This window comes from Populus trichocarpa, chromosome 8 (genome assembly GCF_000002775.5).
Source record: "Populus trichocarpa isolate Nisqually-1 chromosome 8, P.trichocarpa_v4.1, whole genome shotgun sequence".
Lineage (NCBI taxonomy): Eukaryota > Viridiplantae > Streptophyta > Magnoliopsida > Malpighiales > Salicaceae > Populus > Populus trichocarpa.
In genome coordinates this window covers 2,443,153-2,461,990 of record NC_037292.2, presented here as the reverse complement: position 1 = coordinate 2,461,990, position 18,838 = coordinate 2,443,153, and the positions used below count along the sequence as shown (strand labels likewise).

Below are 18,838 nucleotides of genomic sequence, written 5' to 3'. Positions count from 1 at the left end.
TATTACTTTTAGGTCAGGCGTTGCAGCCAAACCCAAGACTTTTGGGTATAGCTTTGCAGAAAAACCCAAAAATTTTAAATCTTAATTTTTTTTTATATTTATTATGAAAAAAATGACCCGCAACATCGCGCGAGTCATGTAACTAGTATAGGATAAATAACTTGCTGTCCACTTCTATTTTTTTTTTTTAAATAGCAGGTAGTTTTATTTGGCAAAACAATGGAAAGGGCTAATGAATTAACTTAGCGGAGCAATACAAATGAATTCAGGTACAAATTGTAAGGCATCTTGATCGGAAAAAAAATTTGCACGCGTTGAATGACTTTTTATTTAATTAAATCTATACTGAGTTTTATTATGCATACAAGTATTTTTGCTGAAACTATGACAAGTAATTAGGGCTGATCATTTTCGGTTCGGTTTTTATTAAAAAAAATAATTAAACCGATTAAAAAAAACCGAAATCGGTTCAAACCGATCAGTTTCGGTTCGGTTTTTTAGGACAAAACCGGTTCAAAATGGTTTGGCTTGGTTTTTCTATTTGGCTCGGTTTTTTTGGTTTGGCTCGATTTTTTTCGGTTCGGTTTTTTTGGTTTTAGGCTTATAAAACAGAAATCAAACCGGTTGGTTTTTTCAAAATTTTAATCGATTTTTTTTCACGGTTTGGTTTTTTCGGTTAATTTTTTTTTTGATTTTCTTAGTTTTTCGGGTTTTTTGCTCACCCCTACAAGTAACAAGTATACTGCTTACAATATAGTCATTTCCTGGTAAAATAATATTGTCAGTGTAAATTATTTCCCCCCTGCATTTGGCTGTAACAAGAACCCCTTGGGTAGGGGTGTCCTGCACTGTAAACACTATTTTTAATCTCAAAACACCATAACAAAATACTATATACCATGGAAAATCTCTTCACGGCCTCGAACAGCCTGAAATATTAAAATTAACCCTAAGTCTTAACCTCTTTACTGTAATAAGAAAAATATATGAAATCCAGAGTGATCAGATTATCACAGCAACAAGGATAAGATTATGTTTGGAAGTGAAATTAAAATTGTTTTTTAAAATATTTTTTATTTTAAAATATATTAAAATATTATTATTTTTTATTTTTTAAAAATTATTTTTGATATCAGTATATCAAAATGATTTAAAAATATATAAAAAATAATTTAAAAAAAATATAAAATATATTTTTTAAAAATTTTAAAACATAAAAATAAACATTCATGTAATAAAAAAGGAATGTTCATCGATGACAGCTCGAAGAAGATCTCTGATAGACACTAGCGTCTACACATACAAGATTCATGCATTATTACACACGACTCTCGTCAATGCTACCAATCCTACCAGTCTAAATCAACATTTATTATTATTCCTAGCAGGTATCACAGATTTTCAAAGGGATCAAGGTTAGAGATCTCTCGACAAAAAATAAATTAAAAAAACTACATGTTGAACAATAAGCATGACAGATTTGAAAATATAATAATAGTTGTTTTTTAAAACATTTTTTATTTTAAAATTTTATTTTTAATATCAGTATATCTAAAAAATTTAAAAATATTAATTTAAAAAAAAAATTAAACTTTTTTAAAAACACTTTCAAAATCCAATGTGAAACACATCTAGAGCACAACACCACACCCAAATATCCATTGCGTGTAAGGCATTGGCTTTTTGTTCGAGACAAAATAAATAACCCAGTATCTAAATTAATAGTTAAATCATATCAAATTTATAATTAAATCGGTAAAGACATGGCCAGTAAACTCTCAAGTAGATCAAAAGGTTAGCTTTAAAAAAAAGAAAAAAGTATTTTGCTCATAGTAAAATTCATACTCTTTTCTCAGGAATAAAAAATGTTAGCAACTCACCAAAATCAACATAAATAATTTAATTTAATTTAATTTAATTTTAATGCTTTATAATAGTCACAAGTTGAATTATACATTGTAATTAACCTAGATTGACATGCAAGATGTAACCCTCATGATCTTGACTTGTAGCTATACAAATATTCCACGTGGCAAGGTAGCATCACTCGACCTGCATGGGTGACTCATGGCCCAATCAAACATTAAAAAAAATAAAACTGCAAATACAGGTGAAACCCCAATAACGAAGATCCAGCTCAATTTACAGAGCGAAGCCCACAATCTGAAAATCCAACCGGCCCTGATCAACGAAAAAACAAAAACCTCTTTAAAAGGAAACGTAGCCGTTTTAAGCCGAAGCGCAGAAATCAAATTCCAACATCCTGCAAACCTCACAAATCACAATCCCTAACCCCCAACCGGTAGCTTCTCTCCTTCAATACCGCCGCTCTTCGTCTTCTCGCCAGCGATCTCAGGTCAGTCTCTGATTGTGTCTTCTCTCTATCTGGGTTTAATTGTGTGTTTTCTGCATAAAGCAACTCACCACAATTGCGGAAATCTTGGGGATAATTTTAGCGTTCTTTACACTATAAAAGCCAATCAACTAGCAAGCATGCTTCTTTTTTGTGTTTAGCAGGAAAAAAAGATGGGTTTTTAATAACATGCCAGAATTTATAGATTCATAATTGATTAGGGTTATTTGTGGCAGTTTCAATGATTTACACAGCGATTGATAACTTCTATTTAACTGATGATGAGCTACAAAACTCCCCGTCAAGGAAAGATGGAATCGATGAAGCTACGGAGACAACTCTTAGGATCTATGGCTGTGATCTTATCCAAGAGAGCGGCATTTTACTCAAACTGTATTTTCTCTTCTTTGCTTAATCATGTACTTGACATTTTTTTTTTCCTCGGTTATTTGTTGATGCCTTTAACTCATGCTGGTTCTATCTGTTTCTGTTTCATTATTTTTTATGCTCAAAGACCTCAAGCTGTGATGGCTACCGGTCAAGTTTTATTCCACCGATTCTATTGCAAGAAGTCATTTGCCCGTTTCAATGTCAAGGTTAGAAGTGATATTTTCACCTACAGTGTTAAATTTACGAGAGATGGGCATTGATTTATTTAGTTCTAGCAATGCAATTTTTATAATTCCCACTTATTTGTCTAATATGTTTTTAGGATGTGCTAATATTTTGCAGAAAGTTGCGGCTAGCTGTGTATGGCTTGCATCTAAACTTGAGGAAAGTCCTAGGAAATCGAGGCAAGTCATCATTGTTTTCCACAGAATGGAGTGCAGGAGGGAAAACTTACCCTTGGAGTTTTTGGATCTGAATTCAAAGGTTAGAAATATGGTATCATGTTTGCATAAAGATGCTTCAGTATCATTCTCTTCCCTTTGGCTCATAGCTGGTTTTAGTCCTTCTGGTGTTAGGCATTTAGACTTTTCTCTCCGTGTCAATAGAAGTTTGCAGAGTTGAAGATTGAGTTGAGCAAAACAGAGAGGCATATATTGAAGGAAATGGGTTTTGTTTGTCATGTTGAGCATCCCCACAAATTCATTTCGAACTACCTAATGACCCTTGGAACACCTCAAGAATTAAGACAAGAAGCATGGAACTTAGCTAATGATAGGTACTTCTCTGAATCAAACATTTTGATTGTATCATTCTACAGTTGTTTTGTGAATCTTATGTGCGTAGTCTGTATATTCAGTTTGATGAATTTGTGCGGTGTTGCTTTTTCCGTGGAAAAATAAAAATAAAAATCATGTTCAACATGACCATCAATTTTGGAACTAAGAATTATTTATTCAGAGGCAGGGATTCCCTAAACAAAACCACAGCAGATATAAAATGATATTCCTTGCTTAGTGAAATAGCTTATCTGATGTCAGTTTTCAGATAACTGCTTTTTTGCACTCGATAATTAAATAGTCATTCTGATCTCAATAAAAAGAGTATTTACTTTTTGACAGGATCCTATCAGTTTAAGTTCCTCTTCCTTTGTAACATATTTCCTCAGATCAATTGTAGCAATTGCATCATCTTTCAAGGCTTTTAATTGCTGTGAAAAAGATTGCCAAGTACTTATAACATAAGCTCCAGTTATGATGTAACAGTTAGCATGAATTACAATCTTTTATAGGCTTACCTGGTTGCTTATCTCTTCAAGCTATTAGTACAAGACAGAATTGCGCAACAAGATGGTTTAAAAAACAGACGCTGCTTCTGTTTTTAAATTAATGGATTTTGGTGTTATTGCTTGTTTAGCATATCTTCTTTTCCTGGGACATACTAGTGTGCTTTCTTGTTGGTATTTTTCTACATTAATCCATTCTCTTTGCAGTTTGCGGACAACTTTGTGTGTTCGTTTCAAGAGTGCAGTTGTGGCTTGCGGTGTTGTATATGCTGCAGCTCGTAGATTTCAAGTACCTCTTCCTGAGAATCCACCATGGTGGAAAGCATTTGATGCAGAGAAATCTGGGATTGATGAAGTTTGTAGAGTTTTGGCTCACCTATATAGCCTTCCTAAGGCACAGTATGTATCAGTCTGCAAGGATGGAGATTTTTCTTTTTCGAACAAGTCTTCAGATTCCCAATTGCAGCTGATTTCAAAGGTGGTTCTGTATTTCCTTTTTTCTCAATTTGATTCTAAATCAACCTTTTAATTTTTGGTTTTTACAATATTTGCAACTGTCTCCTTGTCATCAAAGGCAGTATATCACCAAGTGACAAAGCAAGTATTGCTGTTGTTTCCTTAAGAAAGAAAAAAACAACCCGGTTGTTTTGATAGGAAAAAGGATAGAAACTGCAAGCATTGTAGAGATTACTTCATATTCATCTGAGACAGGGATGCTTCATCATATAAACCCATTGACTGAAAATATATTTTTTCTGCTCTTGAATAGGAAATTCCACGGACTACTAGCCTGCCAGCTAATAATGATTCAACTGAACCAAAGGCAGCTCCAAGTGGTGTTAATGTTGAATCTGGCGGATCCAAGGACATAACAAAAGTTGCCTTAGACAAGCTGAAGGAATCTAAAAAGACCGATGATGAATCCAAGCCCGCTGAGGGAGAAGCAAGAGAAGAGCTCATTCCAAGATCAAAGTCTGAGCACAGAACAGAAGCGGGTGGTGACAAGAGCAAGGAACGGGACAGGGACAGGGAGAGGGAAAGAGAGAGGGATAGAATAAAGGCCCAGGATCGTGATAGGGGCAGAGATTCTGACCGGGAAAGAGAGCGAGATGAAATTGAAAGAGACAGGGATAGGGCTAAGGATCGAGGTCGTCATCGTTCAAAGGATAGAGGAAGAGAGTCAGGTCAGCTCCCAAGTTCCTTTTTGTCCAGATGTTACACTGGGGGCTAGCACTTTTCTGTTTAAAATTTTATACAACTTTAAGTACTCTTATAACACATTTCTAATTATATATGTGATCTTTTAATCTAAATGCAGGACACTCGGAGAAATCAAGGCATCACTCCTCACGTGGTATGTATTTTAACTTTTCTTACGAAGTTCATCTTTTTTTTCTCGATTTAAATGGCAGTCCTCTCATCTGGGACCATTCTGCATTTTCAGACCGTGACTACCACAGTTCCTCCTATTCATCAAGGGAGAAGGACCGGCATAGGCACCACTCATATGCTTGAACTGGCCATTGGCATGTGCACGCACTTCCTTTTTAGAGATGTAGCAGCAGGGATTGCAAGTACAGTACTTGTATATTAATTTTTTTTTGAAGTGTTATAACATATTCTGTCTGTGTCCCATTGGAACATAAACAGAGGAGCAAGAAAACACCATCATGTTTACAGTTAAATTGAGATCTAAAACATAAAAGAGTTCCATTATGCTAGTTCCCTCACCACTATCTGTTCTATACTTGAACTGGTCCTTTTTTTGTGAAAAAAATGTCAAACACTGGTTTTTCTTTTCTGTTCAAGTTACGACAAGGTGATCATGTCATTGTGGTTAGGCGAACCACCCCATTTTAACAGGAGGGGATGCCGATGCTGGGCTATTGGCCTAACCGTCCCTCGTGCTAGAGTGCTAGCGACTCCTTTTGAAGTATAGAGCGTGGACTCACTCTCAGTGATGAGTGATTACTTGCATTTACTGGCATGTTTATCATATGGGGCAGTAACATGCGATGTCATTAATATGACCACAAAAAACATGCTATTGTATTAAATGTGGTGTCTGACAGGTTCTGATAAAAATAACAATTGTTGCATACCAAACGAGTCCTCTATCCGTTTCTCATAGAGGTGGTGTAGGGCACCCAGTCTTCCTGCAGGTAAGAAACTTGAATTCCTAATAACAACCTGCAGTGCACCGCACAAGCAATTTTACCGTCAGTTGAAGGCTCAGTGTAAACCAGATACTTCAGGTTGGACTCTCAAAGATAACTAATAAAAGTAACAGATGTCTGAATACACATTTTAATCGTCATCATCACCAAGAACTGCAGCAACAAATCTCGTCGCTGAAGGACTTGCAGCTATTGAACTCCTAGCCACAGTAGTAAATGGCTAGTGAAGAGGCAAGAAGAGCACACATTGTAGCGACTCACAGTTTCTTGTGCTTTGAAAAGAAAAGAAAAGAAAAGAAACCCTATATTCAGTGTTATGAGCAGCAGGCAGCGAGCAAGCAGCAGGGCATGTTGAAGAAAGATCAGAATGCAGATCCGCCATCCTTTGTCTTGCCAAGCATCACGTCTTTAGCCTCGTTGATTTTTGAAGCAAGGTAGTGGCTACCACCCGCATCAGGATGGTTTGCTACCATCACTCTTCTATGTGCTTCCTTCACCTTCTCTGCTCCAGCATTTTCTCTGCCAAAAAAAAACCCCATCTTTCCAACTTCAATTATTAATCATAATTTCAAGATAATCAAGCAAATAATATCCATCAAGTAAGAATAATAAGAAAAATTAATTACCTAATGCCAAGAATAAGAGCAGCTTCTCTTCTCGTCATTTTAGGCTGAAACCCTCCATCATAAAATTTGCGTATTCTAGGCTTTGGTGGTCTTGCTTTAAATGATTGCCATGCCTGGACCCCGTATTTCCCTGCCAGTGCTGCTGCTGCTATTGCTAGCCCAGCCAGAAACGGCGTCGCCTGAAAATCACTCCATGATTATTAATTTCACATCTATCATTATTTCAATCATCGATCAAATCCAGAATTATTTCAGAGAAAAATCAAATCAAATCTGCTCACCATTTTTTTAAAATTTATAAATAGTAATAAATAGAGAGAATGAATACTGCTAAAAACTCTTCAAAGCTTTCTGTAGAAGAAGAAGAAACAGTGAAAGAGCTTCTTGCTGATTCCGTGCATCTCCCAGTTTCTGTGGCACTTTACAGTCCCAACCATTCACTGCCAGGTGTTGCATAACCAAAGGACATGTTGGTGATTACGTGCTTTTATTTTGTTTAAAATGGACCGGGCCACATCCACGGCCCACAATATTTAGGGTTATATTTATTTCCAAGCAGACGTAAAAACCCACCTAAACCCTCTCCTTTTCATTTGCCCCGGTACTTCACTGCTATTCTCCAAGTCTTGAAAGCCACCAAAACCCAAGAGCTCAAGCTTGTTAATTCTTGAAGTAGGCATAAAGTGCTTTCTGGGTTCTTTTCTTTTTGAAGTTTTCCGTGTTCTTTTATAGAGATTTTGGTGATATTTTTAGGCAGGGAAAGGAAAGGGATGGGGAAACTAGGAAAGAAAGCAAGGAAGTTTGCAAAGAAGAATTTACAGTCAGTGCTTAAAAGGCAGAGGAAGGTCAAGTCTTTCTTCAAAAAGAAAGCTTCTAAAAGTATGTCTAACTTTGCTGTTTGTTACTTTCATTGCGTTCTTTGCTTTTGTTGTTGCCGTAGCTTGAATTTGTTGGGTAATTATTGGTTTAGGAGATGGGAGAGCTCAAGCTGAAGATTCCGATGGAGAAAGAGAAGAAAAGTATAGTGGAAGGTAAAGAAAGCAGGTGCAAATTAATGCTGCTGCGATTAGGCGCATTGTTTTGACCGTGAAAGATTGAGTTTAATTTTGTTTTGCTCTTAAGATATGATTAAGGGTTTCTCTTAAATAGTTCATCTGCTTCTAATTGATATTATATTTGTCTGTATATGCTTGTTTGCTTACATAGGAGAATGATTTTGAGGATTGGGTTGTTTATTGATTTATTTTGTATGCAGAAACAATGAAGTTGAAGATTTTAAGGATATTTCTCTTGATATCGTATTTGGTGAAGATGATAGTGATATGGATGGGGATGATTCAGATAGTGACGGATATTTATCTGAGGTTTTGAATTATGTTATGCCAACTTTGTTTTTGTTAAACTTAATTTGACACATTTCCTTTGCAAGGTGTTTCTAACATTGTTGGTCATGGTAACTTATCAGGATACAAGTTGTTCATATAATGGTGAAACTAGAATTGAGAATCATCTGGAAGGTCAGGATACCATCACCAGTTTCTCTGGTATTTTTATTGTTTTTTTAAATTTTAATTTGCCCCTTTTATTTATGTTTTTAGTAATTTGCATGCAGAGTACAATGGTGGTGGTGATTTATCGGTGCAGAACAAGGAAATTCATTTAGAACTGGCAAAGAAAATGAAAAGGCTGAACAACTTGAAAGCCAAGGTGATCAAATCATATTTTTTTATTATCTCAAAATAGAGTTTTTCAAAGGATTTATAAGATTTTGAGTAATGTTTTTCATATAAAGTTAGAACTTCACTTTGTTGGCTGACTCTAAAATTTGTGAGTGCTAAAATCTAAACCTATCATAATCTAATTGTGACTGGGAATCTCGTTTTATTCTATAAACCCATTTAGGCTTTTGACCATTTGTCTGGAATCTGTGATAGTTTTTTGGTATTGAGTTTCTCTTGTTAGTTTCTGTACTTAAAATGTCTGCTAGGCAGCAGAATCCATTTTATGAATTTACTGTCATTATGTAGAGATTCAACTAAACTTTGTCACTTAAAATTTGACAGGATCCAGAATTTGCCAAGTTTTTGGAAAGCAGCAAGGAACATCTGCAGACATTAAGGGATGAGGAAAATGTAAGCTATGAAGTCTTAATTTTTTTTTTCAGGACTCTTAATATCTTGAGAAATTAAAGGTGTGGATTTTTTTGCAAATTCCAAGCTCCACTGGCTTGTATATCTATCTTATGACTACTTGATGTTTATATACGTAGCTGTCATCTATATTACTCTCCATATGATCTGTTCTAAGACAAAAGAAATTTCTCCCTCCATCAAAGTTTGGAATTTCCAGTCATTGAACCTTATATTCAATCTGGTTTGTGTCTGTTGTATCTTTTTAACCCCCCTTTATCAAGTTTTAACCATCTCTTCCTTCACAGCAGTATTCAGATGAAGAAGAGTCTGATGAGGATGGCAGGGAGTCCACAAATAAAATGGGGAATTTGAGTAGCTCTACTGTTGATTCTTTGTGTGAACTAGTCAAGGAGCAGAATAATGTTCCTGCTTTTGTAAGGCTATTAAACGGGTACAGGGCTGCCTGCCACTATGGATCTGAATCACCCACCATTGTTGAAGACAGCCACACTTTTTGCAAGATCTTGACATTCATGCTTCACGAGGCTGATAATATATTTCGTAAAATTCTGGGAATATCAGGCTCCAATGATAGGAAAGAGGCCATCTTGGAACTGAAGAATACTTCCAAATGGAAAACTTTGAAGCCAGTAGTCAAGTCTTACTTGAGAAGTACCCTGTTTCTCCTAAATGAGGTTACTGACTCTCAGATATTAGCCTTCGCCTTAACCAGACTCAAAGCTTCTATAGTATTTTTTGCTGCCTTTCCTCCTTTACTAGGCAGACTCATCAAGGTATATTAATCCTAGAATGTTACAAATTTGTAACTAACGCAACTAAGAAACCAAGATAACAATGATTTCCTGGGGATTATGATAATAGCATCTTCCTTTCATGTCTAATTTGTATATTACCAAGGCTTGCACAATTAATGCACAATTTTGCTTTATATTGGATGTTAGGGTCTTTAACTCTCAGGAATTTCAGACCTTAGCATTATTCAGTACTTGTTGTGAATTTGTTTGGTGTTTTATGTCAATCTTATGCTTTAAGCGGTTGTGCCTTACCAAGACTTGGAATTGTATGCAGATATCAGTTCATTTATGGGCAACGGGCAAAGGAACTCTATCAGCATGCTCACTTCTCATCATCAAAGATGTGGCTGTTGTGTTTAACTCAAATTGCTTTGAAACCTGCATGATTAAAGCATACAAGGCTTTTATTGACCACTGCAAGTTTGTGGATCCAGTTCTGTTTAAGCATCAACAATTTCTGAAAAGCTCCTTCATCGAGCTATGCTCTCAAGATCTGCAGAAAGCTTATAGCAAGGCAGTGGTTTCTATCCAGCAACTTGCCAAGATATTGCAGCTTGGTTTACGAACTAAGAAGGTATTCACCCAGAAAGCTATACCGGTACCTTGTTTTGTTTAATCCTAACATCGTTTTACATCTGTCCTTGGTTGCATTGCTGATTTTTGTACTTTATTTTTCAACTTTTAAAGAGTGAATTGATCAAAATTCTGTGTTGAAATGTTGCTTTTATGCAGGAAGCAGTAAAGAAGATATGCAGTTGGCAGTATGCTAACTGTGTAGATCTGTGGGTTGCATTTATTTCTTTGAATATACATGATTATGATCTGCAGCCTCTGCTTTATACGATAATTCAGATCATAAATGGAGTAGCTGTCCTGTTTCCAGGACCAAGATACATGCCTTTAAGAGTTAAATGCATCCAATGGTTGAATACTCTCTCTGAATCTAGTGGAGTTTTCATCCCAATTACATCATTAGTGCTGGATATTTTGGAATATAAAATAGGCAAGGAGAGTTCGAAACCTGGAAAGGACTTCAGCTTTTCATCTGCGGTCAAGGTCAGTACAAATTTTACTTATCCTGAGCCGGGTTTCTTATGTGGCTTACATGGCGAGGCTGTTTAGCTCTATGATATGTGTTCAAACCTTTTATACTTGATTTCTTTTACTATCAATCAGTCAGTTTTTAAAATCCACCTGTTAACTTTCTGGCATTAAGTGTGCTGCATGCATGGTTAAGCTGATGGTGGTTGTTTCCTGTGTAGTTGCCAAAGCATTGGCTAAAATCTCGAAACTTCCAGGACGAGTGTGTTTTTTCAGCCATTGAGCTGTTGGCGGTGCACTTTGCTCAATGGAGTTATCACATATCATTTCCTGATCTTGCAACCATTCCACTCATCTATTTGAGGAAATTCTATGAGACGACTACTATTGAGAGTTTACGGCGTGTGGTGAAGCGTTTTATTGATCAGGTAAATGATTTCTTTTCAAAGAGTAAGGTGTTAGATTATATCATAGTTAAGAAAGTTCAAACACGCTACAATCTACTTTTGAGATTGCTCTTGGGAAATGGTTCATAGGAATTTGGTAGTTAGTATAAGAGGAAAATAGTCGGGCATTATAGATATGTTTTAGAGATCTCTGTGAATCCAAGTCAATATAAGTAATGGGCTCGCTCAACACTCAGGCTTTTGTTGAGAGACAAGAGGCTTTCCTGCCTGGCCACTTGGTTCTTTAAGCTGAGTATCTAGGGCTTTCTGGGCATGGCGAGATCCTGACTTGTAAATCATTGAGCCTAGTCTAACAAAAAGGATTTCTTAAGAGGTTGAAACTTAGTTTATATTATATGTTGGCATAATTGTTTGAAAGCTCTGGGTTGTGATTGCAATCCTTGTGGTGGCAATATGTTTTCAGCACCTTGTTATTGTGACAATGGGAAATTCCTTAATTTTGATTATGCTAAATTTAACCATAATCATTGGTATTCAGCAGTGCTTTATTACTATTCTTGGAAGGATGTATGATTCACATAACACTATTTCTCATACTTGTTTTTAACTGTAGGTAGAGCAGAACATTGAGTTTGTCCGGAAGAAGAGAGATGAGGTTACTTTTTCTCCGAATGATCAGCAATCTGTTGAATCATTTCTTCAGGTTTGCCCCCCTCTCCTTTTTCTATGCATCCATCTGTGACCTATTCTCTTGTAGGACTCAGTGGATGTCACTTGTTCTAAATTTTATTTCTGGTTACTGTGCAGCTTGAAAAGTGCGGTGGCAATGCTCCATTTACAAAATATTACACAAGTGTAATTGAAAAGGCTGGTTCCAGAAATCTGCTTATGAATGGAAAAATAAGGTGCGCCCTCTATTTGGCCTTATTTTTCACTCTTATAATTTGCTGCACCGAATGGCTTGTGCTGTGATGGTGTCAGTTTTTTAGGCATCTTATCCCTGCTATGAAAACCCGTTTAAATAATCATGGGGCAAATGAATGAGGCGTATATTGACATATTTGGGCCTTACAGATGTTGAACTGAATGCTAAGTTACTAGTTGGGGTGGGCTGTTCCCATTTTGAATCAAACTGAACTGATAATTGAGTCATTCTGTCGCTCAATGCCAGATTTTTGATGTTGATATTCAATGACATCTGGAAAAGGAGATGCCAATTTTTTTTCAAATTGGATTTGGTTTATTTAATTGAGATTCCAATATAGCAGTCGTGTTAGGCCAAGACCAGAAGAAATAAGGTAATGCTGGGTCAGGCCCAGTGTAGTTGTTTCTACTAGGATTGCCACGCAATATAGTCACTGCATTGGCTCACCATTGCGAGCATGCCCCCTTGTAGCTGCAACATTGTAAATCTCTGTGCAATCTCTAATAAATCTGTATTTGACTATGATATATAATAACAAACTTGAGAAGGGCTTTGGTTTATGGTAACTAAAACTGATGTTTTCTGTAGCTCCCTGGAGCAGAAGAAATCGAAAGGAAAGAGGCAACAAACTCCAAAGAACGCAATTAAGGTGGATTTGGCTGTTAATGCTGAAGGAAATTCACATTAAATTAGAACTATTTCGATGCGATTCGATGCGATGTAAACAGTGGAGAGAAATGGAAGAACTTCAGCTTTCCTACCACCATGTTTGATGTTTGTAAGATCATAAAAACTTAAATTACAGTATCTTACAGCAAATTTGAACCGCGTCTTATTTAGCCTTAAAAGACCTTCTGATCTTCAAACAGGGTTCAAGTTCATTTTTGTTTAGATTGTAAGATGTTAGGTCTGACGAATCCTCGGTGAATCTTGTTCATCATATTTACGAGAAGAAAACTAAATAAAGTTTTGGGTTAATATTTGCTGTCTAAAGAGAGTTTGATTGTCCAAGCTAGTGAAGTTCGAACTAAGCGATAAAGATATGAAGCCCATCAAAGGTTCATGTCATTTCTTGCATTACGTGATCAATGATGGCTAATATTTGGTCAGTATCATATTATTTTGCTTGTGGCTAATATATTAATTAAACATTATTGAAACATAATTGAAGCGGCCATCTCATACAACTATGGTCGTGCATGAAACTGCTGTTCTATTTCCATGACATGGAAAGCACTATATATATCTTTTAAATAGCTTCACGTTTGTGTAATAATATTTCTAGATCTTATTGTGCTCCATTAGTGGGTGGCACTTTTGGGAGCAGCAATAAACGAAAACAGATGCTTGCAAGCTGTTTACTTTGCTAGCCCCTTTCTTCATAAATTATACTTTGTCAATTGAAGTCAATTTTGCTCGTTTTAGTTTTTCTTTAACCAGGACTCACCTTTGGGGTTCTTGGACCACGGGCAAGGGCAACTGATATGCTGGCCGGGGCATTATAATGTGTTATGACATCCTGTAATTAATGATCAATATTGGAACAAGTGGGAATACATGTATATTGTATACAATACACACACACACACTCAAAAAATTATGATCTAAGCCATGTTCACGCGTTCCCTGGGAACAAAATTTTAAAGGCGATGGGCGTCTCTGATTGAATAGTTTTTAGCCTTTTCGTCATCCCTAGGTCCCTGTTGAATGCTTGGGAGCTAGCCACCAAGCAATTATACCCGTCTGTGATTACAAAAAACGGTCATCTTAGTTTACTGTCGCGTTTCACTACACGGTCAATTTTGGCCTGCTGAACCATACATGCTGCCAGGACTCCGCTGACCTCTCACACAATTGGTGCACCACCAAGTGATGCCTTAGCCCGAGCACTGGAATGTTGACTGTTGCACCCCAAAACCCGAAGCAAACTCCACGATCCTTTCCCTCTCTTATTCCCACTACTCGTTTCAATCACCTTTTCAGATTGAATCATCCTCGATGGGCTCTTCTTGCTCTGCCTCATCTTGATATCGCTTAGCTCCATCTCCATTGGAAGTCTTCCAACTCCAAATGCCAAAAAGTACCATCTTGGCTTCGTTGGGGTCGCTAGTATTGATACCTTCTTCATCGAAAAGTCATACCTATCATCGCATTTCCTTGTTGCGAACCCATGATTCTCTGATAAAGGCTCTTGCAAAGTCTTGTCACTCTTTTCCTGTAGCTGTTTTGATGATGTGGCCCTTGACTTGTTGAAAGAGGATGATTTCCATGGGAAAATGAAGCTCTTCTTGGTATTTTTAGCTTTCTTTGTGCTTTCCAGGTTCTGTGTTTTCTCTGCTACTGCTTCTCCTTTGCAAGTAATGAGCTTTCCACAGAAGATGATTTCATCTTTGGGATAAATATTAGAGGCGGTGAAGTCTTCGCTGAAGAACTCGAAGAAATCTTGATCAAAAGACGATCCCAAGCTTTGATCTTCTCTGGAGAAGCCATCCCAATTAGAAGCATAACCATTTAAAGGAAGATCACATAGAGATAGTGTTTCTGCTGCATCATCAAAATCTTGCAACTCACTGTTGTCATGTACCGGTACTTGATGAAGGCTCGTTTCTTTTGCAACCATTGTGAATATCAATTAGCAACGGCAAGAAAACTTGAGGGTTCCACAGAGAACTATGAAGAGATTCTTGAAGGAAGTTTGCAAATGGCTTTGCTGTAGATTGATGAAAAAAACTGGCCAAGTTGTCACGACTATATATAAGCAAGGAGCTTGAAGGGAAGATGCTTTGACATTTTGCTTAAAAATAGGTTGTTTAGAAGGAGTGGGGGCGGCTTCTAGAGGGCAAAGAACAAAGAAGATGAAGTAAAAGAAAGTAGCAAGTATCCAGAATATTAATACAATTCTTGATTTTAGAAACTCCTTCTAGAAGAGCAGGCGGTCAATATCGATGAACAAAACAGGTTTAATTGTCCCGAGCTTCAAGTTTTTCTAGAGGTCGATTAAAGATTTCGCAACATGTATCTTCAGGGTCGGCTTGTTGGAACTTGGAATATTTTTAGTGGTTAGTTAGGGCACAACGCTTGTCTCTACGTAGCTGTCTGTTTTTTAGAAAAGAAAATAGGAGGATATATGGAGCTTTCGTGTGATGTGAGAGTGATATATGCATAGTTCCATTATTATTATTATCAAGGACCCAATTTGTAGTCTGGTTAGTAAGCATACACGGGGCCATAAATTCTGCGTTAAACCTCCCTCCCTCCCTCCCTCCCTCTCCCTAGCTCTACCGCTGATCGGGCACTCTTTGTAGTTTGTGGTGAGATAAAAGGCTTATTGAAATTTTTTTATTTTATTTTTATGTTATTATGATGTATGATATTAAAATAATTTTTAAAAAATAAAAAAATATTATTTTAATATATTTTCAAATAAAAAATAATTTTTTAAAAAACCATACTTTCAAATTCTGCCGAATTAAACTTGTGGGTCTCTGCCTTGTTTAATTAGCCCTTAGCACTTAATTGCTATTCTGTCTTCCACGTGGAGCGTGTTGAGATCTAGAAAGTCAATGGACACATCAAAATACACTTAATTGCTATTGTGTCTTCCACGTGGAACGTGTTGAGATCAAGTTAATATGTTGTCACTGTTATCATCTGAGAAATTGTTGCACGATACTCGTGCATGAAAATGAAGGAATTCAGAAATGAGTATGCGGAGGTAACCTTTTTGTTAGTTGATATTTTACCACAAAAATAAATAAAAATAAAAAAAGATTTTTAAACAATGAAAGTTGCAGACTGTTAATTTTAAGAGCCGATCGTTGTCGATTTTACCATTCAATTATCAACACAACGAATGCATGGAGTAATTAAGAGTGCTTCTAAAAAATCTTCTAGGAGATGATTTAATAGTAAAAACTTGAGATTAAAAGATTTGTTTTTTCTGTGATTTTAAGTTCGAACTCTATGGTTGCTAATATGATAGCCACTAAGAGACTTACATGATCGATAACTTAAAAATCCGTAAAATTAGTCGAGGTATGCACAAACTGGTCCAGACAACCACATTAATAATAATAATAAAAAAAAGTGCTCTTAAGGGATGACATTTGGACATCTTACTAAACAATTAATAGTTCTAGAGAATTATTAAATGACAAAAAAATTATGCGGTGCCAATTGTCTGATATATACATTGACAAAAAATATTATGGTTTTATGTCACTTGTTTTCGTTGCTGGAGAATTTAACAAAATTAATGACAATATTAACGTTTTAAATATAATTGATTATGTTAATTTAATTATCTAGGTGATTTCCTACTATTAACTACTATACTTAAAAAAGTTTGGGTTTTTTCCACCCCCTCCGGGGTTCATATGAACACGTACCACCTCCCTTTTTTTTTTTTTTACTGTTTAATATTTTGTTTTGGGTATTTTTTTTTAAATTTCATCATTTAATATTTTATTAGTTTTGAATTGGTTGATATGGTTTATTTTTATTAATTTTTTACGAGGTTATTATAATTTCAAATAACACATCCTGATATTTAGTTAGTATTTAATTTTATAGGTGTTTATTTTTTTTTATCATATCATTAAAAAAAGAAAAGTTTTTAAATTTAGTAAAGTTCATGATCAAGTTGGAGATTTGACAGGTTAAACCGTGAACCTCAGGTTGATCTAATATATCGTTATTTCTGTATTAAAAAAACATTATCTTGATTTTTTTAAGTCATAAACCTCTCTTTTACCGGTCATCCAAATTGTTTTTGAACCCGTCAAGTCAACTTGATCAAGTTGAGACAACTCTCATATGAGTTAATTTAAACTCGGACTAGATAAAAAATAAAGTAAGAAAGTTTAATTTAGTAACAATATAATATAAAATAGTTTCTTAAGAACTAAATATTTTTACATTCAATTTTTTTTTATCTGACACCACATAAGGCGAGCTAGGAACTTAAATGTCCTCTAAAATAAAGTCACATCTCTTCTCTTTATGCTCACAAAATAATTGATTTCTATGCAAAAAAAAAAAGGAAAAAAAACTGTGTGAAAAAAAAAATCTTGGTTTTCCATGGCTCCCCTCTGCCAACAAAAGGAAAAGAACTTGTTGATCTTCTTTACCTTTTCCTTCTAACCCTAACCCAATAACAAATAAAAGGAATAAATAATGGAACTATAGGAAATAAAACTATTATCAACTAATTAAGCAAAAAGAAATTTCGTAACATGGGACACAAGGGCTATATATTTTTCATTAATATTCTCATTCATTTTAAATTATCATTTTTTTCCTTAAAAAAATAATATCCAAGAAATTATTACATAAACTCCATTCGGTAGTCTACTTAGAAAAACTAATTCAGTAACCTTTAGATAAAAAGTGAAGTCAAAGGCAACTTATGCGAGGCTCTTTGTATATAATGTCATGACCAAATACGAGAAAAATTGATATAAGATCATGCTAACCCTAACACTATCTTCTCTAATTTACCCAAAAACACTGTGAATATTTCCTGTGACTCGGCGCATAACTTCTCTTCGTACGTAAAGGGGAGAAAAGAAGATGCATACCACTTTATAGTAGTAATTAGTAAAGTTGAACAGAGTTAGTCGCATCCTGTTTTCTTAAAAAATATTCCTTTAGATCCAATGAATTGGCTAACTAATTTAATTACTTTTGAATTCAGTCAACCCCTACAACGATTGATCGGTGGGACGATTCATTCAACACTAAAGTTGAACAGATTAAGATGTTTGTGTCATGAGGAGCTTCAAAGTTCTTTCTGCTAGTTGCATATTGGTTGGTTTCATATGCTTTTTCCTTGTAATGCAAAAAGAAAAGAATCAAGAGTATATATAAAGATTATAAAACTAATAAAGACCCAGAAATATTCCAGGACAAAAGCTTCCTGCACAAGCTCTCTCTGTTGATTTATGACGTCCTCATGACTTCACAAGGGGTGACAAGTTTGATTTCTTGCTCATTGAAGAACCATACCTATCAACACTTATTGTCCTTCTTGCATGCCCTTTTTTAATTAGTACTCTCAAGAGGATCACACTCTTTTCTTGCTTCTTTATCTTTGGTGACACAAGCTCTCTCTGTTGATTTATTGGAAGAGTATGATACGTTTGATGGGAAGATGGAACTCTTCTTCGTACTTAATTTCTAGTTTGTCTAAATTCTCTAGATTCTGTTCTGTTTCAGCTGCTACCACTGTTTCTCCTTTGCAAGTTATGACCATTCCACAAAAGATGCTGCTGCCTAAGGAATGAGCTGTGGAGGCAGCATTGGCCCATTCTTCACAGAAAAAACCCGAAGAAATCTTGATGATCAAAAGAGGAGCATCGATCTTGTTTGGAGAAGTTATCCCTGCAAGTACTGTCGCAGTTTCTTAACGGAGGATTAGCAGATGAGAGTTTATTTTACATCTCCAAAACCATGCAAGCCAGTATTTTCTTGTGTACTGTTTGACGAGGGTTAAATTCCTTGGTACTAATCATTGTATCAGAAAATTAATAGATAAGAGAAAAGATATGAATCAAGTGAGTAATCAGTATTGTATGGAGCGCTTATTGAAAATGTCAAGTTTTAATTAGTTATATATCAGAAGGGAAAAGATAGACAGAAAGGAAAGAATTTTGGTTCATGTTGATACAGTTGGCTACTTCTGGAAGACTG

General features: G+C 35.7%; 4 protein-coding genes across 9 annotated transcripts; 2 read left to right on the top strand and 2 right to left on the bottom strand.

Annotated features, from left to right (window-relative positions):
• The first annotated feature begins 2,194 nt into the window (after positions 1–2,194).
• Positions 2,195–5,741, top strand: LOC7457885 (cyclin-L1-1). The gene is made up of 9 exons (XM_024606067.2): positions 2,195–2,356; positions 2,590–2,746; positions 2,868–2,949; positions 3,086–3,226; positions 3,349–3,518; positions 4,233–4,503; positions 4,795–5,209; positions 5,344–5,379; positions 5,470–5,741. Exons 2-9 carry the CDS (start codon positions 2,595–2,597, stop codon positions 5,538–5,540), a joined length of 1,338 nt encoding a protein of 445 aa, XP_024461835.1. The 5' UTR covers positions 2,195–2,356; positions 2,590–2,594; the 3' UTR covers positions 5,541–5,741.
• A 534-nt stretch (positions 5,742–6,275) lies between these two features.
• Positions 6,276–7,274, bottom strand: LOC7469760 (mitochondrial import inner membrane translocase subunit TIM14-1). Its single transcript, XM_002311075.4, has 3 exons — positions 7,110–7,274; positions 6,829–7,007; positions 6,276–6,721 (listed from the first exon to the last, which is right to left on the bottom strand). The coding sequence occupies exons 1-3, from the start codon at positions 7,110–7,112 to the stop codon at positions 6,565–6,567; spliced, it is 339 nt and encodes a 112-aa protein (XP_002311111.1). The 5' UTR covers positions 7,113–7,274; the 3' UTR covers positions 6,276–6,564.
• Positions 7,275–7,407: 133 nt separating this feature from the next.
• LOC7457884 (protein REBELOTE) lies at positions 7,408–13,141 on the top strand. 6 transcript variants are annotated; one of them, XM_024606064.2, is made up of 14 exons: positions 7,408–7,500; positions 7,582–7,707; positions 7,799–7,859; positions 8,084–8,192; positions 8,294–8,345; positions 8,441–8,535; positions 8,892–8,960; positions 9,266–9,754; positions 10,050–10,349; positions 10,508–10,831; positions 11,038–11,244; positions 11,837–11,926; positions 12,031–12,128; positions 12,737–13,141. In XM_024606064.2, exons 2-14 carry the CDS (start codon positions 7,599–7,601, stop codon positions 12,834–12,836), a joined length of 2,103 nt encoding a protein of 700 aa, XP_024461832.1. In that variant the 5' UTR covers positions 7,408–7,500; positions 7,582–7,598; the 3' UTR covers positions 12,837–13,141. The 6 variants fall into 6 exon arrangements, with proteins under 6 accessions (XP_024461832.1, XP_024461831.1, XP_024461833.1 ...); XM_024606063.2 differs by having other exon boundaries at positions 7,410–7,500; positions 7,586–7,707; XM_052455035.1 differs by having other exon boundaries at positions 7,474–7,500; positions 7,586–7,707; positions 7,799–7,872.
• Positions 13,142–13,994: 853 nt separating this feature from the next.
• LOC7469759 (uncharacterized) lies at positions 13,995–14,768 on the bottom strand. Its single transcript, XM_024606962.1, has one exon. It carries the CDS (start codon positions 14,766–14,768, stop codon positions 13,995–13,997), a length of 774 nt encoding a protein of 257 aa, XP_024462730.1.
• Positions 14,769–18,838: the final 4,070 nt, after the last annotated feature.

Bases quoted from the DNA above. Each gene is read 5' to 3' on its own strand.
- LOC7469760 (XM_002311075.4), bottom strand. The intron at 6,722-6,828 runs GTAATTAATTTT...TTTTTTTGGCAG, and splicing joins GCTCTTATTCTTGGCATTAG to AGAAAATGCTGGAGCAGAGA.
- LOC7469759 (XM_024606962.1), bottom strand. From the start codon at position 14,768: ATGGTTGCAAAAGAAACGAGCCTTCATCAAGTACCGGTACATGACAAC.
- LOC7457884 (XM_024606064.2), top strand. From the start codon at position 7,599: ATGGGGAAACTAGGAAAGAAAGCAAGGAAGTTTGCAAAGAAGAATTTA. The intron at 7,860-8,083 runs GTAAAGAAAGCA...TTTTGTATGCAG, and splicing joins GAAGAAAAGTATAGTGGAAG to AAACAATGAAGTTGAAGATT. The intron at 12,129-12,736 runs GTGCGCCCTCTA...TGTTTTCTGTAG, and splicing joins CTTATGAATGGAAAAATAAG to CTCCCTGGAGCAGAAGAAAT.
- LOC7457885 (XM_024606067.2), top strand. From the start codon at position 2,595: ATGATTTACACAGCGATTGATAACTTCTATTTAACTGATGATGAGCTA. The intron at 2,747-2,867 runs GTATTTTCTCTT...TTATGCTCAAAG, and splicing joins AGCGGCATTTTACTCAAACT to ACCTCAAGCTGTGATGGCTA. The intron at 5,380-5,469 runs GTATGTATTTTA...CTGCATTTTCAG, and splicing joins AAGGCATCACTCCTCACGTG to ACCGTGACTACCACAGTTCC.